Raw genomic sequence first — 21,897 nt, forward strand, 5'->3', positions numbered from 1 at the left:
ATGTATGACTCCTAATATTTCGCTACAGTTTGAAGATGGATGTATCAGATGGTGATTTTTATTAGTGTATGTCAGCTGTTCTTTTTCTTAACTTGTAGTTGTTTCATTCTACCATATCAATTGTTTTTAATCCAAATGTGCCTTCGTTCCTACATATCAGTATACAACATTGCCTGTATTTCTTCATAAATGTATACCAACATTGCATGTGTTTCTATGATGAGTTTATTTTCTACAGTACCTGTATCTGTATGCAAATTGTTATCCTACATTACTATTTACACTCTTGCCTATGTTTCTAGATTACTGTATAATGTAGGTGGAATGAAATGAAGGGAAAGCCAATACTATAACAAGTAGACGAGAGACTGACAAAGCCATGGCAAAACACAACAAATTAACAAATTTGACTAACAGGCAAACCACAGTCTACAAAAAGATTCAGAAACAATTCACAACTAAACAACAAGATCCCCACAACAAATAGTGACCTTGGGTGATCTAAGGTTGAACCGATCCTGCCTTAAATGAGAACATTGTCAGTGACAATCGGATTGTATCACAGATATTTCAAAATGTCTAACATTTTCCTTGTAAGCAACCAACTTTCTATTAACGAAATTTTGATGTATACATATCCATCGGGTAATATCTACTATTCTAAGTGTTTTGTTAGAATTCTACCCTTATGGTTAATATAAATATAAGTAAGTCAAGACATGACGCTCTCAAAGGTATCAGGTATCTTAAATTGTATTAGATGAATATGTTCAACATAGTCAACCTTAATTTTAAGTATTTGTTAGAATATCCTTTTAGAGCAATCCCTGCTAAATGACATTTGCTTAATTGAAAAGAAGCAAATATCACCGTGTTAGGCGTGTTAGATATTATAAAATCAGTAGCAATCGCTTCGACACTGGCTTGATTTATATCATACCTTAAATTATCTGACGACATATTATGTAATTATTAAGATGATTACGGTCCCAATTATTCTGGCGAAATTCACCGTAAATGAATTGAAATCTATTCATAAATTCGAACAGCGGTATACTACTGTTGCCTTTATTGTTTTTTCTTTACAGGTTTAAACAGGTAATATAGGTACATACATCGTTACCTTTCATAAACATCGACGAACCAATTAGTTTGAAATAACATAACTACATTATGTCGTACTCAGAAACGAAAAAAGGATACTGTTTCCATTAATTAATTTTAATTGAAGAAATATTCTGACTTTTGAATTAATCTGTGATTATCAATTTAAATTGTTCTTAGATACGTTAATAATTGAGTGTATAGCAAACAAATACTTTACACTGTTTTCTGGTTCTGTTGTCGATTTTGTTTTGTCATTTAAAACCAGGTTTGCTAACACATCGTTGTTAATATAATGGAATTATATGTGACTGTCATACAAATGAGAGAAAGATTAAGCCAACTATACAACTGGTTCAATATACCATTTTCTACATAAGTAAATGAGTGAACCAAGTTAGGACATTGACAGTTGTATTCCATTTATTTCATGTGTTTGAGCTTTTGATATTGCAATTTAATAGACATTTAATTTTTAATTTTTCTTGGAATTTGATATTTTTGATACATTCTACATTTTGCATGTACATCACAACACAACAAGCAGATGTTGTTAATTTGTTTTAATATTTTGTGGATATTTTCATCCCATGGACGGCATTGCATGTGCGAGGTTTAGCTTTCTATACAACTAGGTGTAATCCACATTTTTCTACATAAGTGAAATGCCTGTACAAAATCATGAAAGGGACAGTTGTATTTCAATCTTCTGATGTGTTTGGGCATTTGATATTGTAAGACTAAATTATCAATCCGTACACATCAAACATCCAATGAATTTAGTGTAAAGACGTCCTAAACAGTAAGAGAGAAAAATGACCCTGTAGATCCTTAAATGTGTATATGTATAAATCAATAATATTTAGTGTGCTTTTAATTTACTGATAACAGAATCAAGGTACAAAACCGATTCCTTATATCTATTGAAGAATTTGGTAAAGGTTTTAAATGATTAACAAAATCCTTGACCTAATATTTACCAGTAAGACATATATTACGTTTGTTAAAAAAAAAACAGCGTCACAACAGACACGGACATAGCGAACAAGTGAAATATAAAAACCATAAGATGGTGCCAAAGGAAGATCATCATCCTAAAAGGGAAAATTAACAATAGGGAACAACAAATCGTCCATTTTGTCTGAATTGTAGGGTGGAGGTTTCTATGTTAAACTGAAATAACTAAATCTAGGAAAGGACAGTCATTACAGTTTTAATTTGATGTATTTAAAGTAAGTTCCTCACGGGTAAATTTCGGTAGTATATTTAGATCATCTTGATTAGTATTGAAAATTATCATCAAAATAATGGTAATTGTTGTTAAATTGATCAATTAAATACTATTAGACAGGTCTTACTGAGTCTGCATTTGAATGAACGCATTTAGTGCCCATTGGAATATCTACATTTGTACAACCTGTCAATAAAATTTGTTGCCTAAACGTACATAAATATTATGAAAGAGGATATGAATAACTTCAATCATCTCATCACCCCCCCCCCCGTAAGTATATATGGCATATCTACCTTTCTCATTAGGCTTTAAATGAGTTGCAGCAAATATATTTGCATTCAGACTTACTAAATGACCATTACATTAATTAGGATAAGATTTGTCGGATAAGATTGTGTGGAAATGTAGCATAAAGAGTAGAAAGGTAAAAAATAACAATAGAATCAAAAGGGCTATCAAACGCACATAATGTATAAATAAAAACAAAGAATATGTTACACCCCAAAGAACGTTAATTCAGAAAGTACCAAGACCGTGTTGATAATAATCTGTATCAACTTCACAAATGATACACGAAGTGTAATAGTGTTCTGTTATTTGTCTTCATTTAAATTATTACTTTTACTGTTCGGTCTTTATTTGGTGATATCCATTTGACGTGGCTCTGTACATTTGCATCCCGTAATTGTTTTGTTTGTATCATCTTTCATATTTGCCTTGTCCGTGTGACTTATTGTGTTTCTGTGATACATATGACGTTTATCTGAACTTAAACATCCCGCTATTGTGTTATTGTTTTATTATAATTTATGTTATCCTGCAATTGGATGTTCTTTTACACAAATACAGTTCTACAGATATCGATATGATGTGTCTGTATACTATACATATATCGCTTTAAAGCACAGTCCACTGCCGGACTGAGTTTTGTATGAACCTGCGTGTCCTCAGAATGTGTATTGCAGTGGCATTCCAATGACGTATTTTAAATTGTGAATTACAGATTATAGGTTGCACTTTGTAAATACAGCTGTTTCTCAAAACACGCCTCTTTTGGGGAGATCTTGAGTCTTCATATATATATATAGATAATTTTATTTATAGTGCAACCTGATATAACATTTATTTTACATACATTAATACAAAGTCAATCAGCCAGCCTTCAAAGGCTTGCGAAGCACTGTCAATTAATATCTATAATTTGCGCTATTATAGAAAATATAAAATTTTAATAATAATTACTTCAAAAACATTTTAAAACAAGATTAATTAAATATCACAATGAGAAATTAACTGAGTTCTGATTTTTGAAATAGTGAATATAACATTAATTTTGTTGACATACTTGTTCCTAGTTATGCTATATGTGTTCCGTCTCACAGAGACATAACTTGGGATAGTACAAGTACATTTTTACACCAGGGTTTTCGATATCACAAACAAGTCAAAACTTTTACTAAATTTTATCATCGGTATAAAGACATCATTCGTAAATATAGCTCAACATGCAGACTTTTTATACGTTCAGGTATTTCACATCCAATTTTTTATGGAAATATTCTTTATAAAGCACAAAGGTGTCAGTATTCACCTCAGAAACTTACAAAACCTTTAAATAGACTGATTAAGAAGGGATATAATTACGATACTGTTGTCAAGTCATTAAAGATTGCATATTTTGGCTTTAATATTGAGTCACTGATAAGGTCTTTGCGTCGGAACTAAAGACATTTATTCTAAAAACAGTTGTTGGCATGACACGGGTTATGTTCTTCTCATATATGTTATGATGATATGATACTAAACCCCTAACGGGAAGGATTGTGCCTGATGTTCATATGATGAAATCATAATCTTTCAGTCAGTTTAATTGAAATCTGGAGCTGGCATGTCAGTTAACTGCCAGTAGTCTGTTGTTATTTATGTATTATTGTCATTTTGTTTATTTTCTTTGGTTACATCTTCTGACATCAGACTCGGACTTCTCTTGAACTGAATTTTAATGTGCGTATTGTTATGCGTTTATTTTTCTACATTGGTTAGAGGTATAGGGGGAGGGTTGAGATCTCACAAACATGTTTAACCCCGCCGCATTTTTGCGCCTGTCCCAAGTCAGGAGCCTCTGGCCTTTGTTAGTCTTGAATTATTTTTATATTAGTTTCTTGTGTACAATTTGGAAATTAGTATGGCGTTCATTATCACTGAACTAGTATATATTTGTTTAGGAGCCAGCTGAAGGACGCCTCCGGGTGCGGGAATTTCTCGCTACATTGAAGACCTGTTGGTGACCTTCTGCTGTTGTTTTTTTTATTTGGTCGGGTTGTTGTCTCTTTGACGCATTCCCCATTTCCATTCTCAATTTTATTACATGTGCATAGCATATAGTTTACATTGAAATCCGTGGAGCCTTTCATTCGAGGTAAAGATAGTTAAGAAAATTGGTGGTAGTTTAATCTCTGAGAAGTTCAGGGCATATAAACATTGAAATATTACCACACAGACCTATGCCATGATGTGCTAGGTAACAAGTAGATAAATAATATAAACCGGAGTCAAAAGTCAGTAATATGAAAATAGTCTATAGGTTTTGTACCAATCGTTTACTTCGCAAATGCTTTGATTAATAACAAATAAAATGTCAAACTGAATAGCAGATGATTATTTATGGAGGTAAGGACATTTAAGGATTAGAGCAAAGTACACCGGACTCCAAAGACACACGTTTGGGGGTTATGAAAAAATCAAAAAAAAAATCTGAATGATTATATTGCTCCACAGAAGAATAAACATTATGCAAGAGATGTATTTCTGAAAATGAGACTGATCAAAGGGAAATTAACAGTGGCATGCGCGACACGACTACGAGAGAGAGCTGCTGATTGTGAGTTTGAAAATTAAGGTGACAGAAATTTAGAACACATTATTTAAATCACAGATAATGAATCGCTAATCAAAAAGACAATTAACAGAAAGTGGACACTTGATAAAATGTTACAGGAAGTACATCAGCTAGAAGATACGACATTGCAGATACATGATATGAGAGATATATACACAGCATCAAGAACCAGAGAAATTGCAAAAGTGAATTATTGAGAAAAACAAAGACATAACAGCATGCAAAATAGAGAGGAAACATACACAATGAGACATGAAAGGAGAAATAATTGTAACTATTGTGAAAAAACACATTCGTTTGAACAACGTGAAGATTGTGGTGCTTACTGAAAACAGTGTAACAAACGTCATTAAAAGAATCATGTTGCTGTAGTTTGCAAATCGAGGATGCAATCCGTATACCAGGACAATGACCAATTCAGAAATACACTGATCGAAATCAAGGTAGGAATGTTAAAAGACCAATGGAAGATATAAGCGAAGAAGAATATTCAGATGATGAGATTTTCGGAAGGACAGTGAATCATTTGGGTGCAGTTAGGAAAAGAAATGTACATAAAATTGGAAACGTAGCAAGAACAGTACCAGTTATGACGAATGATGAAGAAGTGAAAATAGAACCAGATAATGAAGCCGACGTCAACGTAATGGATGCGTATCAGTACAGAGCATACAAAAACAGAACTAGAGGGGGAGCTGAATTATAAGAAAGCAAAGCAGTGTTAAAGTAAAAGGAGAATTTATTACAACAGTGAGAAATGAAACTAGAGGAATAATAACAAACGTAATTGTGTTTCAAGGAAAAACTAGTTCACCAACACTTATTGATTCATGCATGTTACAAATGCAAACTACAAACGCAGGAAGATGGAAAATTAAAAGAGCCAAACCGATAAGTATTTCAGGTTGGAAATGCACAATTTGAACATGAAATACCAGATATAAGAAACAAAGCAGCAAGGACTAAAACAAACCACATAAGGAACAGCAATAAAACTGCATACATACTCACACAAAAAGACAAGAACACAAGAGCACACGGAAACAAAGAATACAAACAAAATGGTTCAAGTAAGGATTTGCAGAAAAAGAGAAACACAGAACATTCTTTTCAAATCAGTGACCGTGTCTTATCCAAGCAAGAGAAACGGAAGAAATGGTCAACTGCATATGAACTTGAACCGTATATCATATCCAAATATCTGGAAAAGCATAGGAACTCAGCGGAAGTCAGTCGGAAGAAAAGTGTTTCGTGACTATTCACACTTCAAACTCCCAAATAACGTTAACATGCCCAACTCAAATGGAACGTGGCGAGATAGAATTTTGATGCACACTAAACCAAAATGGAGAAACACATGGTTGAACCAGGAAGAAGAAAGATGCCGAACCAAACCACCGGTAATAATCATCCTATGTTAGCATTTTTAAATACCGTGTTTATTTAACATCTTGTACAGTCAATATTACACTTAATGTTTAGGATAACTTTTCCGAGTCACAACAATATTGTTTTTCATGGTTGACGACACCTCAAACCTTTGAATACTATCAAGTAATTATACAGCTGTTTAAATGTTATGTTTTTGTCATTTCTGAGGATTCTTGTGTACAACAATCTACAAGACGTTACTTCTTCACCTACCTTTTGCATGCATAACATAAAATGCATTTATACATTGAAACATATGTATTCTGAAATATTCGTTCATGTTTGATCTCGGATTTGACATAGTGGTTTTGATTTAAAGCTGTGTATGCTCTTTTTGTCATCATGATAACTTTTGTCGGAGGGATTCTTGTAAGATGATAAAACCAATTAATACACAGATCGTAAAATTGAAATACACCAAGTGATTCTTTTTTTCAATATCAACACAACAGTTACAACAGGTGAACACAATATTCCTGCTTGACTTGTGTGGATTTAAAAAAAGTTGTAATATGGACATTACCACAGTGTTGACATATTGTTGAATATACTTGATACGTAAAAAGAATAATAATTTCATAAAATGTTTTGATGTTCGTTATCACATGAGCCTATTATCTCAACAAAATGTAACTTATAACACAATACATACACACATGCTATATTTACTGTTGACGTTGGCTCTATCGTGTTAATTTGAACCCCTGGGAGAGATGTGTGCTCACAAACACAATTGTTTTCTTTAGGAATGTTCACTATGTATTTCTAACTAAGAACAATGCAAATATTTACAAATAATTATGTCCATTCTGAATTAAAATTTCAGCAATTTCTATTTTTGTTACTGTATGGAGAGGACTTTGATTTTATAGCAACAGTCACACTAGATGATGTCATAAAAACCTTAATTATAATTAGTATTTGGAATCAAGTTCTTAGTTACAAGTTAGTTTTATATCGACTTTTTTTACAGTTTTAAATTTTTACGAATAAATAAACAGTGAAATGTGACTGAGGTCAGTGTTTGGAACTAAATTAACATATAAACTGCACAAAAAGAGTATTTCGACATCGGTTGAAATTAGCTGCCAAAGTTGTCAAATGACTTCAAACCAATCTGTAGCTGTCAGCAATATCACGTGGGGGATTATTTTAATCCAATAATTGTCATCAACTACTATTTGGAGGTTCACGAAATTTGCTTTCATTACAGTAATCATTTATCACAAAGAGCAACTACTTCCATAACATGATTTATAATAGAGAACTTTGCAATCTTTAAACAGTGTTGACACACAAAATTATCTCCATTTGTTCTTGATACAGTATTTTGTATATATTTGGTTTGAGAACTTAAGCTTTATACGGCTAATACTGTCAGACAGTAGTGTATATTTTCATATACCTCAGTATTAGTAGTAAATTTTAAAATTGAACCTAACATGTAAGTATCTTCTTTGTGTATGTTTTCCACATCTTGTACGGTTTGTTACAATATATTCTAATGAAGCTGACTCCCAATTTATTTATTATTGGTATGTGATAAAAATGAAAAGGAAATAAATATTTCAGCAGCATACTTATATAGAGTCATGTCTGACATTTTCTAAAAATATTGTTAAACTTCAATGGTTCTTCAATTTTTTTTAAAGAAAAGGGTTGACTAAAGGACTATTATTGGATTATTTGAAAAGTAGAAATAGCTATAAAACTATGATTATCGTGTTTTTTTCAATATCCACGCAATTTTTTTTTATAATAAATTAATAATTGTGCTAGCTTTATATAGATGTAGCCTTTGTAGGATACGTTACCTATTTGAGAATTAACAAAGTAGTGAGACGCATATTGGAAAAGAATACAATCCTCCAATAAACTTGATACTAATTCATTTCAATTTTAAAATGACATTTGTAAACTAGTAATCTGTGTAAAAGAGGGAAACATATATGGTTATCTTATTGTTGATTAGACAAAGCACCATTATATCAATAGGTCTCATATAGTAATCATTAGTTTAAGCCGTTCATTACTCACAACGCAATACATACTCACTTTGTTATCTCTAATGTTAACGTCCGCTCCATTCTGAACCAAAGTTTCAGCAACTTCTATGTTTCTGACTGTATAGAGAGGACTTTGATTCTGTTATTGAATAACGACAGTGTTACCAGACAATTAACACAGGACCATTATACACGTGAAAAGTGTTATGTACGTTGAATAGTCATCAACGTTTTATCTCAACAGTCACATAAGATGATGTCATAAATACGTTAATCATAATTAGTATTTAAAATCAAGCTCTTAGTAAAAGGTTAGTTTAATATCGACTATAATTAACAGATTTACATTGTTACAAATGAGTAAACAGCGAAAAGTGACTGCGCTCAGTGTACGGTAATGAATTAACATATAACTGCAAAAAAGAGTATTTCGAAATCGGTTGAAAGTAGCTGCCCAAGTTGTCAAATGACTACAAACCTATCTGTAACTGTCAGCAATATCACGTTATGTGATTTATTTTAATCCAATAATTGTCATCACCTACTATTTGGAGGTTCACGAACTTAACAGTAAGTCTTTATCCGAAGGAGCTACTACCTCAATTACAGGATTTTTAATAGAGAACTTTCCAGATATCTTTAAACAGTGTCGAAACACGAAATAATTCCCATTTGTTCAGGATACTGTTTTTTGTATTTAATTGTTTTTAGAACTCAAGCCTTATACATGTTATACAGTTAATAATATCAGACAGTAGTGTATGTTTTCATACATCAGAGTATTAGTAGCAAATGTTTAAATATGTATTGATGTTCGTTATCGCATGAACTTACAACACAATGTAACTTACAAAGCAACAACGCAATACATATTCACATATGTCTCTTTTTAATACTTTAATCAGTACAAATATACATTGCACAAACAGTGTTTAGATATAGGAAGATGTGACCACTTTCAAAGTCATATATAGAAATTAAAATGAAGAAACTGTAAATGGTTTTTCGTCTTATTTAAAACAGCTGATATGACGAATAGGTATCCCATTCGGACTGGGTGTGTCAGTGTTAGACCACCATGTGACCTCAGTTCATCCGGATGATCTTACACTGACGCACTGCGTTCTCAATGGATAACTATTACTGAAATAGTTGTTAATATTTGAGTACGGATTAGGCATAGTGTGGACACGTTCATTTATATATAAATGATCTATTTGATAGTATCCCAACTTTGTTCTTTATTAATGTATATTTGACCATTATTATAATAATCTCATTATATTGAACACATTAAGTATTGTATGGTTCAATGAATACAAATACTCCGGAGATATGTCAGCTTTTTGATACTTAATCACCACTGGCTATTGGTACTTTTTAATAGTTGTTGTATATGGTTGTATCTAGTTTTATATATACTGTAATTTTCCACTTTATCTTCAATGTATAATATTAAGTGCAACCAGAAAGAACACTTTGAGCCGCAGCCAGCATGATAAGGTATTTATAATTTAAGAGTTTTTTTTTATATTAATCTATTGTTAACAGTTTTTGTCTCTAATATTTTATTTTGTTTGCTAATTGAATTTCAAACTTCAGATTTTCTAATTTAACTGTAATTAACTTTGTTGTATAGTATTTTATATAGGTGTATGGTCAATCTACGTTAATAAACAGCTTTTATAAGCATTGTTTACATTCAGAGTTGTCATGTAACTGTGTTTTGCATTATTTATTTATTTGCTGCTGTTTACTTAAACGTCATACGATTATTTTTAATAACACATCGTTAAATTGAAACAAACCAAGTGCTTTATTTTCCGATATCAACACAACAGCAGACACAGGAGAAAATGATATTCCCGGTTGACTGGTGTGGAATCAGGATTTTAAATTATGCATTGATGTTCGTCATCACATGAACTTATTATCTCAATTTATAACACAAACCTACTCACCATAAAGTCTTTACTATTGACATCGGCTCCATTCTGAATTAAAATTGCAGCAACTTCCTTGTTGGTTGTCAGATGAAGCGGAGTTCGAATCTGTATAAAAAGCAAATTAGTGTATTTAATAATTTAAGCAGCGTCAATATACCTACAGTGTTAAGCCATTTTCAAAGTCATACATAGAAATTAAAATGATGGTACATATACCTTAGTGGACATTCGTTTCAGTTAGATGTTGTAGGCAGCCGTTAACATGCGATTAGCCTTCTAGTAGTTTAAATGTGTTTAGAATAAATCAAAATTGATGATCAGTGTAATGAACTTTATTACCAGGACTAATAGTTAAAATGAAAACAGTTAAATACAACATCCAGACGTGTCAGTTACATTAAAATCCTATTGGTAGCTTCATGAAATAGCAGGTTAAGTTAGATATATTTAATTCAATACTTATAATTAAAACAATGTTGAGATGCCGTGTATATATATCGCTGTTCAAAACTCGAAAATCCATGGACAAAAAACAAAATCGGGGTAACAAACTTATACTGAGGGAAACTGATTTAAATAGTTAAAGCAATGTTAAATCTGTAAACAGTATTTGTCTTAAAGTCTAAAGATTCATATCAAACAATGATATACTGTGTTACTTCCTAGCAGACTGTATTCTGGAATGTCGAAAAGAACACTAACTTTGGTAAATGGTACATTTCAAGTATAGTGTATGGTCCCTTTTTATATATTACGCTTAGTGTTTATTTTGCTCATTTACTAACTAAATTTAAACTACCAAATGTGTAGGTTTAGTTTTTTTAGCCCCAAAATATTTAAAAAAATTTAAAATGTAATCTTTTAGCTATTTACTGGAAAGTAGAATGCTTCTGCTTCTGCTACACAAATTTGAGATGTTTTTGACTATGCAATGCACATATATCGGGTACTAGCATCATTAAGTCTTGCCAAATAACTGAAATCTTCTCAATTTTAGCTTTTTATTTAAACTTTAGACGGTTTCCGTCTTCAATAAAAGTGATTTGACCATATGACATTACATTTCTTTTACCAAGTTTTCTCTCATTAGTGGTATGCATCTTAAAACCATGTTTTTGGGGGGACTTTAACTTCAATACGTTTCTTCCAATTAGAACATACAGTATAATGAACATCTGTCCTTCTGTTCTCTTAAATTTTACGGAATCATATAAGATAGGTGCAACTTTCTTTATCTGTCGTTGTAAAATGTGTATAAATGTTTAGGTAAAACCATAATATTTAAGCAGTCGGTAAGATACTTAGATGGTCACTAACCCATGTTTGTTTTTATTCATTCTAATCCATACATTAAGAGGTTTCAATATACAAATAATAAGGAAAAACTGCTATTTAAATGTTATACCCTCGATCCTCAAGGAATAATTAACGTCAGTGACAAACATAAATTTCGATCATCGTTATATCCATTTAAATACCGGGGATGACCCAGCAAACATGTTGCTATTACTTTGATATCCAGGAACAGAAATTTTGAAGCTAGGGTGTCGTTTTGGCCATTTCCAATAGCAAGTTAACTAAAAGCAACTGAGGTAATATAATATTTCAAATTCCAAAAATATGTGTATGTTCCTCTTGTTTATCGATGTTTAGAAACAGTGCACACATACCCAAGACAAAAGAAATGATTTAACCAGTCGATTTTTAGTGGAACTCCATTGTATTTAAAGAGGAACGAAAGATACCAAAGGAACAGTCAAACTCATAAAACGCCATGGCTAAAAATGAAAAAGACAAACAGAAAAGCAATAGTACACATGACACAACATAGAAAACTAAAGAATAAACAACACGAACCCCACCAAAAACTAGGGGTGATCTCAGGTGCTCCGGAAGAGTAGGTGGATCCTGCTCCACATGTGGCACCCGGCGTGTTGCTTATGTGATATCAAATCCAGTAAATAGTCTAATTCGGTAGGTCACATTCATGAAAGGGAAGGGGATTGTAGTTACGACGTAAGGAACATGTTCCATATCATTTGTGAAACGGTTATTCCATAACGGTCAACCATTTGATCCGTCCGTAAAATATACGAAGGGATGATTTCAACTTCACCAGTTGGAACTCTTGGTTTAGTAGCTTCCTTGTGAGCAGCAAACCTCTATCAAGAAAACATGATAGGAAATGCAAGCACGGGAATATCGTATCAATTAGGAGATATATACCCCGTATGCAGGTGCTGCTGGAATGTTGCTACTTAGAAATGGAAAGTTCACAATTGGAAAGCTGAAATCATCTCTTTTGTGTTAAAGTTTTGTTTTCAACCGACCCGCATTGTCAATTTCTATATGTAAGTCAAGATATGAAGCCGACTTAACTGTATATGTAGTATCCTTTATCTCTAGTTCGATGGGATAGATGCGTTTCCAAAATTTTGAATTGTTTAGCGAAAGAAAATATAGCGGAAAGTAGAGTTAAAGGATATTGCTAACTTCTTATCTTTCTTCCTAAGAAGTTCCTGCATGAAGTCAGCCTCATAATAATAAAGAAACAAGTCGGCAAGTAGAGTGGCACAGTTTATTCCCATTGGAATGCCGACAGTCTGTTGAAAAACACGTCCTCCGAACGTAACAAATACCTTGTCAATCAAGAAATCAAGCATCTTGATAATATCAGTGTTGTTGTAATCAGAGTGATTCTTTTCAAAGTAGGGTTTATCCCTCCCTAAGACAAGATACTTGTATCTACGTTGGCCATTTTTTTATGAAGCAAATTAATACCAACTCTTTCAATTTGTCTTTTAGTTTGAAATGTGGAATACTTGTGTGAAGAGAAGAAAAGTCAAATGTTTTAATACTGTTACAAAATGAAAGAGAGTTGGATTGTATGTACTCTTAAAGATCTATTTAAGCAGCGCCAGCGTAAACAAAATGTTAGTTTAATATCGACTATAATTAACAGATTTACATTGTTACAAATGAGTAAACAGCGAAAAGTGACTGCGCTCAGTGTACGGTAATGAATTAACATATAACTGCAAAAAAGAGTATTTCGAAATCGGTTGAAAGTAGCTGCCCAAGTTGTCAAATGACTACAAACCTATCTGTAACTGTCAGCAATATCACGTTATGTGATTTATTTTAATCCAATAATTGTCATCACCTACTATTTGGAGGTTCACGAACTTAACAGTAAGTCTTTATCCGAAGGAGCTACTACCTCAATTACAGGATTTTTAATAGAGAACTTTCCAGATATCTTTAAACAGTGTCGAAACACGAAATAATTCCCATTTGTTCAGGATACTGTTTTTTGTATTTAATTGTTTTTAGAACTCAAGCCTTATACATGTTATACAGTTAATAATATCAGACAGTAGTGTATGTTTTCATACATCAGAGTATTAGTAGCAAATGTTTAAATATGTATTGATGTTCGTTATCGCATGAACTTACAACACAATGTAACTTACAAAGCAACAACGCAATACATATTCACATATGTCTCTTTTTAATACTTTAATCAGTACAAATATACATTGCACAAACAGTGTTTAGATATAGGAAGATGTGACCACTTTCAAAGTCATATATAGAAATTAAAATGAAGAAACTGTAAATGGTTTTTCGTCTTATTTAAAACAGCTGATATGACGAATAGGTATCCCATTCGGACTGGGTGTGTCAGTGTTAGACCACCATGTGACCTCAGTTCATCCGGATGATCTTACACTGACGCACTGCGTTCTCAATGGATAACTATTACTGAAATAGTTGTTAATATTTGAGTACGGATTAGGCATAGTGTGGACACGTTCATTTATATATAAATGATCTATTTGATAGTATCCCAACTTTGTTCTTTATTAATGTATATTTGACCATTATTATAATAATCTCATTATATTGAACACATTAAGTATTGTATGGTTCAATGAATACAAATACTCCGGAGATATGTCAGCTTTTTGATACTTAATCACCACTGGCTATTGGTACTTTTTAATAGTTGTTGTATATGGTTGTATCTAGTTTTATATATACTGTAATTTTCCACTTTATCTTCAATGTATAATATTAAGTGCAACCAGAAAGAACACTTTGAGCCGCAGCCAGCATGATAAGGTATTTATAATTTAAGAGTTTTTTTTTATATTAATCTATTGTTAACAGTTTTTGTCTCTAATATTTTATTTTGTTTGCTAATTGAATTTCAAACTTCAGATTTTCTAATTTAACTGTAATTAACTTTGTTGTATAGTATTTTATATAGGTGTATGGTCAATCTACGTTAATAAACAGCTTTTATAAGCATTGTTTACATTCAGAGTTGTCATGTAACTGTGTTTTGCATTATTTATTTATTTGCTGCTGTTTACTTAAACGTCATACGATTATTTTTAATAACACATCGTTAAATTGAAACAAACCAAGTGCTTTATTTTCCGATATCAACACAACAGCAGACACAGGAGAAAATGATATTCCCGGTTGACTGGTGTGGAATCAGGATTTTAAATTATGCATTGATGTTCGTCATCACATGAACTTATTATCTCAATTTATAACACAAACCTACTCACCATAAAGTCTTTACTATTGACATCGGCTCCATTCTGAATTAAAATTGCAGCAACTTCCTTGTTGGTTGTCAGATGAAGCGGAGTTCGAATCTGTATAAAAAGCAAATTAGTGTATTTAATAATTTAAGCAGCGTCAATATACCTACAGTGTTAAGCCATTTTCAAAGTCATACATAGAAATTAAAATGATGGTACATATACCTTAGTGGACATTCGTTTCAGTTAGATGTTGTAGGCAGCCGTTAACATGCGATTAGCCTTCTAGTAGTTTAAATGTGTTTAGAATAAATCAAAATTGATGATCAGTGTAATGAACTTTATTACCAGGACTAATAGTTAAAATGAAAACAGTTAAATACAACATCCAGACGTGTCAGTTACATTAAAATCCTATTGGTAGCTTCATGAAATAGCAGGTTAAGTTAGATATATTTAATTCAATACTTATAATTAAAACAATGTTGAGATGCCGTGTATATATATCGCTGTTCAAAACTCGAAAATCCATGGACAAAAAACAAAATCGGGGTAACAAACTAATACTGAGGGAAACTGATTTAAATAGTTAAAGCAATGTTAAATCTGTAAACAGTATTTGTCTTAAAGTCTAAAGATTCATATCAAACAATGATATACTGTGTTACTTCCTAGCAGACTGTATTCTGGAATGTCGAAAAGAACACTAACTTTGGTAAATGGTACATTTCAAGTATAGTGTATGGTCCCTTTTTATATATTACGCTTAGTGTTTATTTTGCTCATTTACTAACTAAATTTAAACTACCAAATGTGTAGGTTTAGTTTTTTTAGCCCCAAAATATTTAAAAAAAATTAAAATGTAATCTTTTAGCTATTTACTGGAAAGTAGAATGCTTCTGCTTCTGCTACACAAATTTGAGATGTTTTTGACTATGCAATGCACATATATCGGGTACTAGCATCATTAAGTCTTGCCAAATAACTGAAATCTTCTCAATTTTAGCTTTTTATTTAAACTTTAGACGGTTTCCGTCTTCAATAAAAGTGATTTGACCATATGACATTACATTTCTTTTACCAAGTTTTCTCTCATTAGTGGTATGCATCTTAAAACCATGTTTTTGGGGGGACTTTAACTTCAATACGTTTCTTCCAATTAGAACATACAGTATAATGAACATCTGTCCTTCTGTTCTCTTAAATTTTACGGAATCATATAAGATAGGTGCAACTTTCTTTATCTGTCGTTGTAAAATGTGTATAAATGTTTAGGTAAAACCATAATATTTAAGCAGTCGGTAAGATACTTAGATGGTCACTAACCCATGTTTGTTTTTATTCATTCTAATCCATACATTAAGAGGTTTCAATATACAAATAATAAGGAAAAACTGCTATTTAAATGTTATACCCTCGATCCTCAAGGAATAATTAACGTCAGTGACAAACATAAATTTCGATCATCGTTATATCCATTTAAATACCGGGGATGACCCAGCAAACATGTTGCTATTACTTTGATATCCAGGAACAGAAATTTTGAAGCTAGGGTGTCGTTTTGGCCATTTCCAATAGCAAGTTAACTAAAAGCAACTGAGGTAATATAATATTTCAAATTCCAAAAATATGTGTATGTTCCTCTTGTTTATCGATGTTTAGAAACAGTGCACACATACCCAAGACAAAAGAAATGATTTAACCAGTCGATTTTTAGTGGAACTCCATTGTATTTAAAGAGGAACGAACGATACCAAAGGAACAGTCAAACTCATAAAACGCCATGGCTAAAAATGAAAAAGACAAACAGAAAAGCAATAGTACACATGACACAACATAGAAAACTAAAGAATAAACAACACGAACCCCACCAAAAACTAGGGGTGATCTCAGGTGCTCCGGAAGAGTAGGTGGATCCTGCTCCACATGTGGCACCCGGCGTGTTGCTTATGTGATATCAAATCCAGTAAATAGTCTACTTCGGTAGGTCACATTCATGAAAGGGAAGGGGATTGTAGTTACGACGTAAGGAACATGTTCCATATCATTTGTGAAACGGTTATTCCATAACGGTCAACCATTTGATCCGTCCGTAAAATATACGAAGGGATGATTTCAACTTCACCAGTTGGAACTCTTGGTTTAGTAGCTTCCTTGTGAGCAGCAAACCTCTATCAAGAAAACATGATAGGAAATGCAAGCACGGGAATATCGTATCAATTAGGAGATATATACCCCGTATGCAGGTGCTGCTGGAATGTTGCTACTTAGAAATGGAAAGTTCACAATTGGAAAGCTGAAATCATCTCTTTTGTGTTAAAGTTTTGTTTTCAACCGACCCGCATTGTCAATTTCTATATGTAAGTCAAGATATGAAGCCGACTTAACTGTATATGTAGTATCCTTTATCTCTAGTTCGATGGGATAGATGCGTTTCCAAAATTTTGAATTGTTTAGCGAAAGAAAATATAGCGGAAAGTAGAGTTAAAGGATATTGCTAACTTCTTATCTTTCTTCCTAAGAAGTTCCTGCATGAAGTCAGCCTCATAATAATAAAGAAACAAGTCGGCAAGTAGAGTGGCACAGTTTATTCCCATTGGAATGCCGACAGTCTGTTGAAAAACACGTCCTCCGAACGTAACAAATACCTTGTCAATCAAGAAATCAAGCATCTTGATAATATCAGTGTTGTTTTAATCAGAGTGATTCTTTTCAAAGTAGGGTTTATCCCTCCCTAAGACAAGATACTTGTATCTACGTTGGCCATTTTTTTATGAAGCAAATTAATACCAACTCTTTCAATTTGTCTTTTAGTTTGAAATGTGGAATACTTGTGTGAAGAGTAGAAAAGTCAAATGTTTAATACTGTTACAAAATGAAAGAGAGTTGGATTGCATGTACTCTTAAAGATCTATTTAAGCAGCGCCAGCGTAAACAAGACATATTCCCTATATGATGAAATACCAGAACGTGCATGTACCATCGCTATTTTCATGAAAAGAAGGTTGCTGTTGGAAATTTTACATATGATATGACGTCCAATATGTCTTAAATGTCTTTTCCATAATCCTGTCCTTTTTTCCATGGATGTATATGAATTGAGTGATAATTAAATTGTCAACGTACTTCACATCGGTGGAAAATTACAAAATTTCAGTTTTGATAAATTTTGTTCAGTTGAGCTTGGTATGCTATATTGGAAAAGACGATTTTAATCAAAATACAGAGGAAATTGGGCAGTATTAATTCATCTGTTTAAGATATTTTTGATACAACACTATCATTTACCAAAATTAAGAGAATACAGAAGTAGGAGACTGGTAACATTTTATTAGATTTGTATTGATTTTGTTTTATTGTAAGACGATTGAACTCTTTGAAAGCACTCACAAAATTATTGATTAAACACCAAATACATGTTAAATGTCAACATGTATCGTTCCATGAAAAATATTTCTCATTAACTTACCAGGGAATTTTCACAATTTGCTGATACACCATTTGCCAGACATTTCTTTATTTTAACCACATCAGCAACTTGTGCTGCATAGAGAAGATCCTACAAGCATATGATGTGATTGATAGATATAGAATTACTATTATCAATCTTTTAAAAGTGATGTATTTGATGATTATTAACATGTAAATCATTTTCCCTTAGGTTTATATAGTCTCTTCATCCCAATTTGAATCTTTGAAATTCAGGAGTCTATCCTAAAAATGAAAAAAAATTATATGGCCTGCCAAGTTCTGTTCAGATTTCCAACATCTCTGAAGAGACATAAATTGTCAAAATGCGGATATGGTTTTAAAACAAATAACACCTCATGTTTATGGTTCAACATTTTTGCTGCAAGTTTGTTTTATTGTTTGGTATTACATTGATATAAAGAGCCATTTGTTAAATCTTGTGATCAATTTATTTGGCAATCGTCAACGGCAGTCAACAGGGTTTAATAACATCAGTTGTTCAACCTGTTAGTCAAATGTGTTTTGTTAAAATATACTTTCTCACTTCTTTGGTATTTCTACAACGCATTTTTTTTTACAGTATAAACATTTCGGTTTTATTCAGCGCAATCACAATCCTAGTTTTTGACGTTGTTTTCAATGTAGGCATGTTTTTCATATATATGATGAGATATCGTAGCACCAAATCGCCTGACACTAAACCAGACGCCCTAAACCACTCCACCACCAATGCTCTTTTCCAAAATGAATAGAACCAATCAATGTATCCGTATATAATTACAAAAAATGTTTAGAATTGAGTAAGGTTAAGAAAATTTACAAACCTTGGATGAAAGAGAAAGAAGACCTTTACATAGAAGGAGAATGACGTTGGATGGCCAAAACCGAAAGGAAGCTACACAACTGAGACTTCTGAACTCTAAATCCGCAACAAAGATAGGAACATGGAATGTGAGATCTATGTACATTCCAGGAAAAGCGCAAACCATCGCCAATGAAATGAAGGCATATGAAATAGGCATACTAGGAATAGCGGAAGCAAGATGGAATGATGCAGGACAATCAAAACTAACATCAGGAGAAATGATTATATACTCTGGACATATGGAGGAGAACACTCAACATTCTGAAGGAGTTGCCATTATGCTGTCAAAAGAAGCTCAGAAAACATTAATTGGATGGGAGCCAATAAGTGCAAGAATCATCATGGCAAAATTCAAGACCACAAATAAAAGGATATCATTAAACATCATCCAATGCTATGCCCCTACAAATGGTGCAGAGGACAATATCAAGGAAGAATTCTATCAATTGCTGGAAGAAACCACCAGGAAATGTAGCTCCAAAGACATCACAATCTTAATGGGAGACCTAAATGCTAAGGTAGGAAGCGACAACACCGGTTATGAACAAGTGATGGGAAGACATGGGGTAGGAGAAATGAACGAGAATGGAGAGCTCTTTGCCAACCACTGTGCAAATCACAATCTGGTCATCGGTGGAACAGTTTTCCAACACCAAAAATGTCATCTAGCAACATGGGTATCTCCAGACATGAACACTGAAAACCAAATAGATCATGTCTGCATCTCCAAGAAGTTTAGGAGAAGTTTACAAGATGTCCGAGTTAAAAGAGGAGCTGACGCTGCCACTGACCACCACCTTATTGTAGCTAATGTCAAATTGAAGCTGAAGAAACATCAAAATATTGAATCAACAGGAAAACGATTTAACGTATCAATGTTGGAAAACAAAACAAAGAAATCAGAATTCCAGATAGAGCTAAAAAATCGCTTCTCAATATTTCAGAATGCAGCAGAGGAAATAATTTCAATAGAAGATCACTGGCAAGAGATTAAAAATGCTTTCACGACAGCTTGCGAAACATCAGTTGGTTTAAAAAATAGGAAACATCAGGAATGGATAACGCCAGAAACACTTGTAAAAGTAGAAAAAAGGAAAAATATAAAAAATATCCTGAACAACAGCAAAACAAGATCAGCAAAACAATCAGCCTCAAGAGAGTACACTATAGCTAACAAGGATGTCAGGAACAGTGCAAGGAGAGATAAGAGGGCATTTGTAGACAAACTGACAGCAGAAGCAGAAGAAGCAGCCAGAGCAAACAACATCAAAGCTCTGTATGACAACATTAAACTGCTAACAGGGAAATACCAGAAAGGAAGTAGACCAGTCAAAAGCAAAGAAGGGAAAACACTCAACACACATGAAGAGCAAATGAAAAGATGGGTTGAGCATTTCAAGGATGTGCTTAACCAGGACCCACCTGTAAGAAAAGCTGACATCCCACCCTCGGAAGAGCTTTTGGCAGTAGACTGTAAAAGACCATCAACAGGAGAAATAAAGAAAGCCATAAAAAAAACAACAAAGCTCCAGGTCCTGACAACATAACTGCAGAAGCACTGAAAGCAGACATTGAAACATCAACTCAAATGCTTTATGAGCTATTTGGAAAGATCTGGGAAGAAGAAGAGGTCCCGCTAGAATGGAAAGAAGGACACATGGTAAAGCTTCCAAAGAAGGGCAATTTAAGCATTTGTGACAACTATAGAGGAATAATGCTACTATCAGTTCCAGGGAAAGTTTTAAATAGAGTTATGTTAGACCGACTCAAAAATGCAATAGATGAAAAGCTTCGTGACAACCAAGCTGGATTTAGACAAAACCGATCATGTGCAGACCAAATAGCAACCTTACGTATCATCCTCGAACAATCACAAGAGTTCAATTCATCACTCTATTCTGTTTTTGTCTACTTTGCCAAAGCCTTTGACAGCTTAGATAGAGAGGTGTAGTGGCAGTTGATGAGACACTATGGCATTCCTGAAAAATTTATTACCATCATCAGAAACACCTATACAGGAATGCAGAGTAAGGTTATACATGAAGGTCAATTAACAGAGGCCTTTGATATAACAACTGGGGTAAGACAAGGCTGTATCCTTTCACCTATGCTATTCCTCCTGGCAGTTGATTGGATCATGAAGCAAGCCACAGATGGCAGACGAAATGGCATCCAATGGACCATGTTCACTCAGCTGGATGACCTAGACTTTGCCGATGACATTGCATTGCTATCCCACAACCACCAACAAATGCAGGACAAACTAGAGCAGGTTGAAAAGAGAGCAGCAGAAACGGGCCTTTCCATCAATCAAAACAAGACCAAAGTGTTAAAGTCAAACACAAAGTCCCAAGCCAGTCTGATGGTTAACACCCAAGCATT

At 33.1% G+C, this 21,897-nt stretch overlaps 2 protein-coding genes across 2 annotated transcripts; one reads left to right on the forward strand and one right to left on the reverse strand.

Annotated features, from left to right (window-relative positions):
• Nucleotides 1–10,614: 10,614 nt before the first annotated feature.
• On the reverse strand, nt 10,615–19,218 carry LOC139494651 (GA-binding protein subunit beta-1-like). Its single transcript, XM_071282811.1, has 4 exons — nt 19,195–19,218; nt 18,649–18,738; nt 15,204–15,293; nt 10,615–10,725 (listed from the first exon to the last, which is right to left on the reverse strand). Exons 1-4 carry the CDS (start codon nt 19,216–19,218, stop codon nt 10,615–10,617), a joined length of 315 nt encoding a protein of 104 aa, XP_071138912.1.
• A 251-nt stretch (nt 19,219–19,469) lies between these two features.
• Nucleotides 19,470–21,062, forward strand: LOC139494652 (craniofacial development protein 2-like). Its single transcript, XM_071282812.1, has one exon. The coding sequence runs from the start codon at nt 19,515–19,517 to the stop codon at nt 21,060–21,062; it is 1,548 nt and encodes a 515-aa protein (XP_071138913.1). The 5' UTR covers nt 19,470–19,514.
• The last annotated feature ends 835 nt before the right edge of the window (nt 21,063–21,897 follow it).

Source organism: Mytilus edulis, chromosome 11, assembly GCF_963676685.1.
Source record: "Mytilus edulis chromosome 11, xbMytEdul2.2, whole genome shotgun sequence".
Lineage (NCBI taxonomy): Eukaryota > Metazoa > Mollusca > Bivalvia > Mytilida > Mytilidae > Mytilus > Mytilus edulis.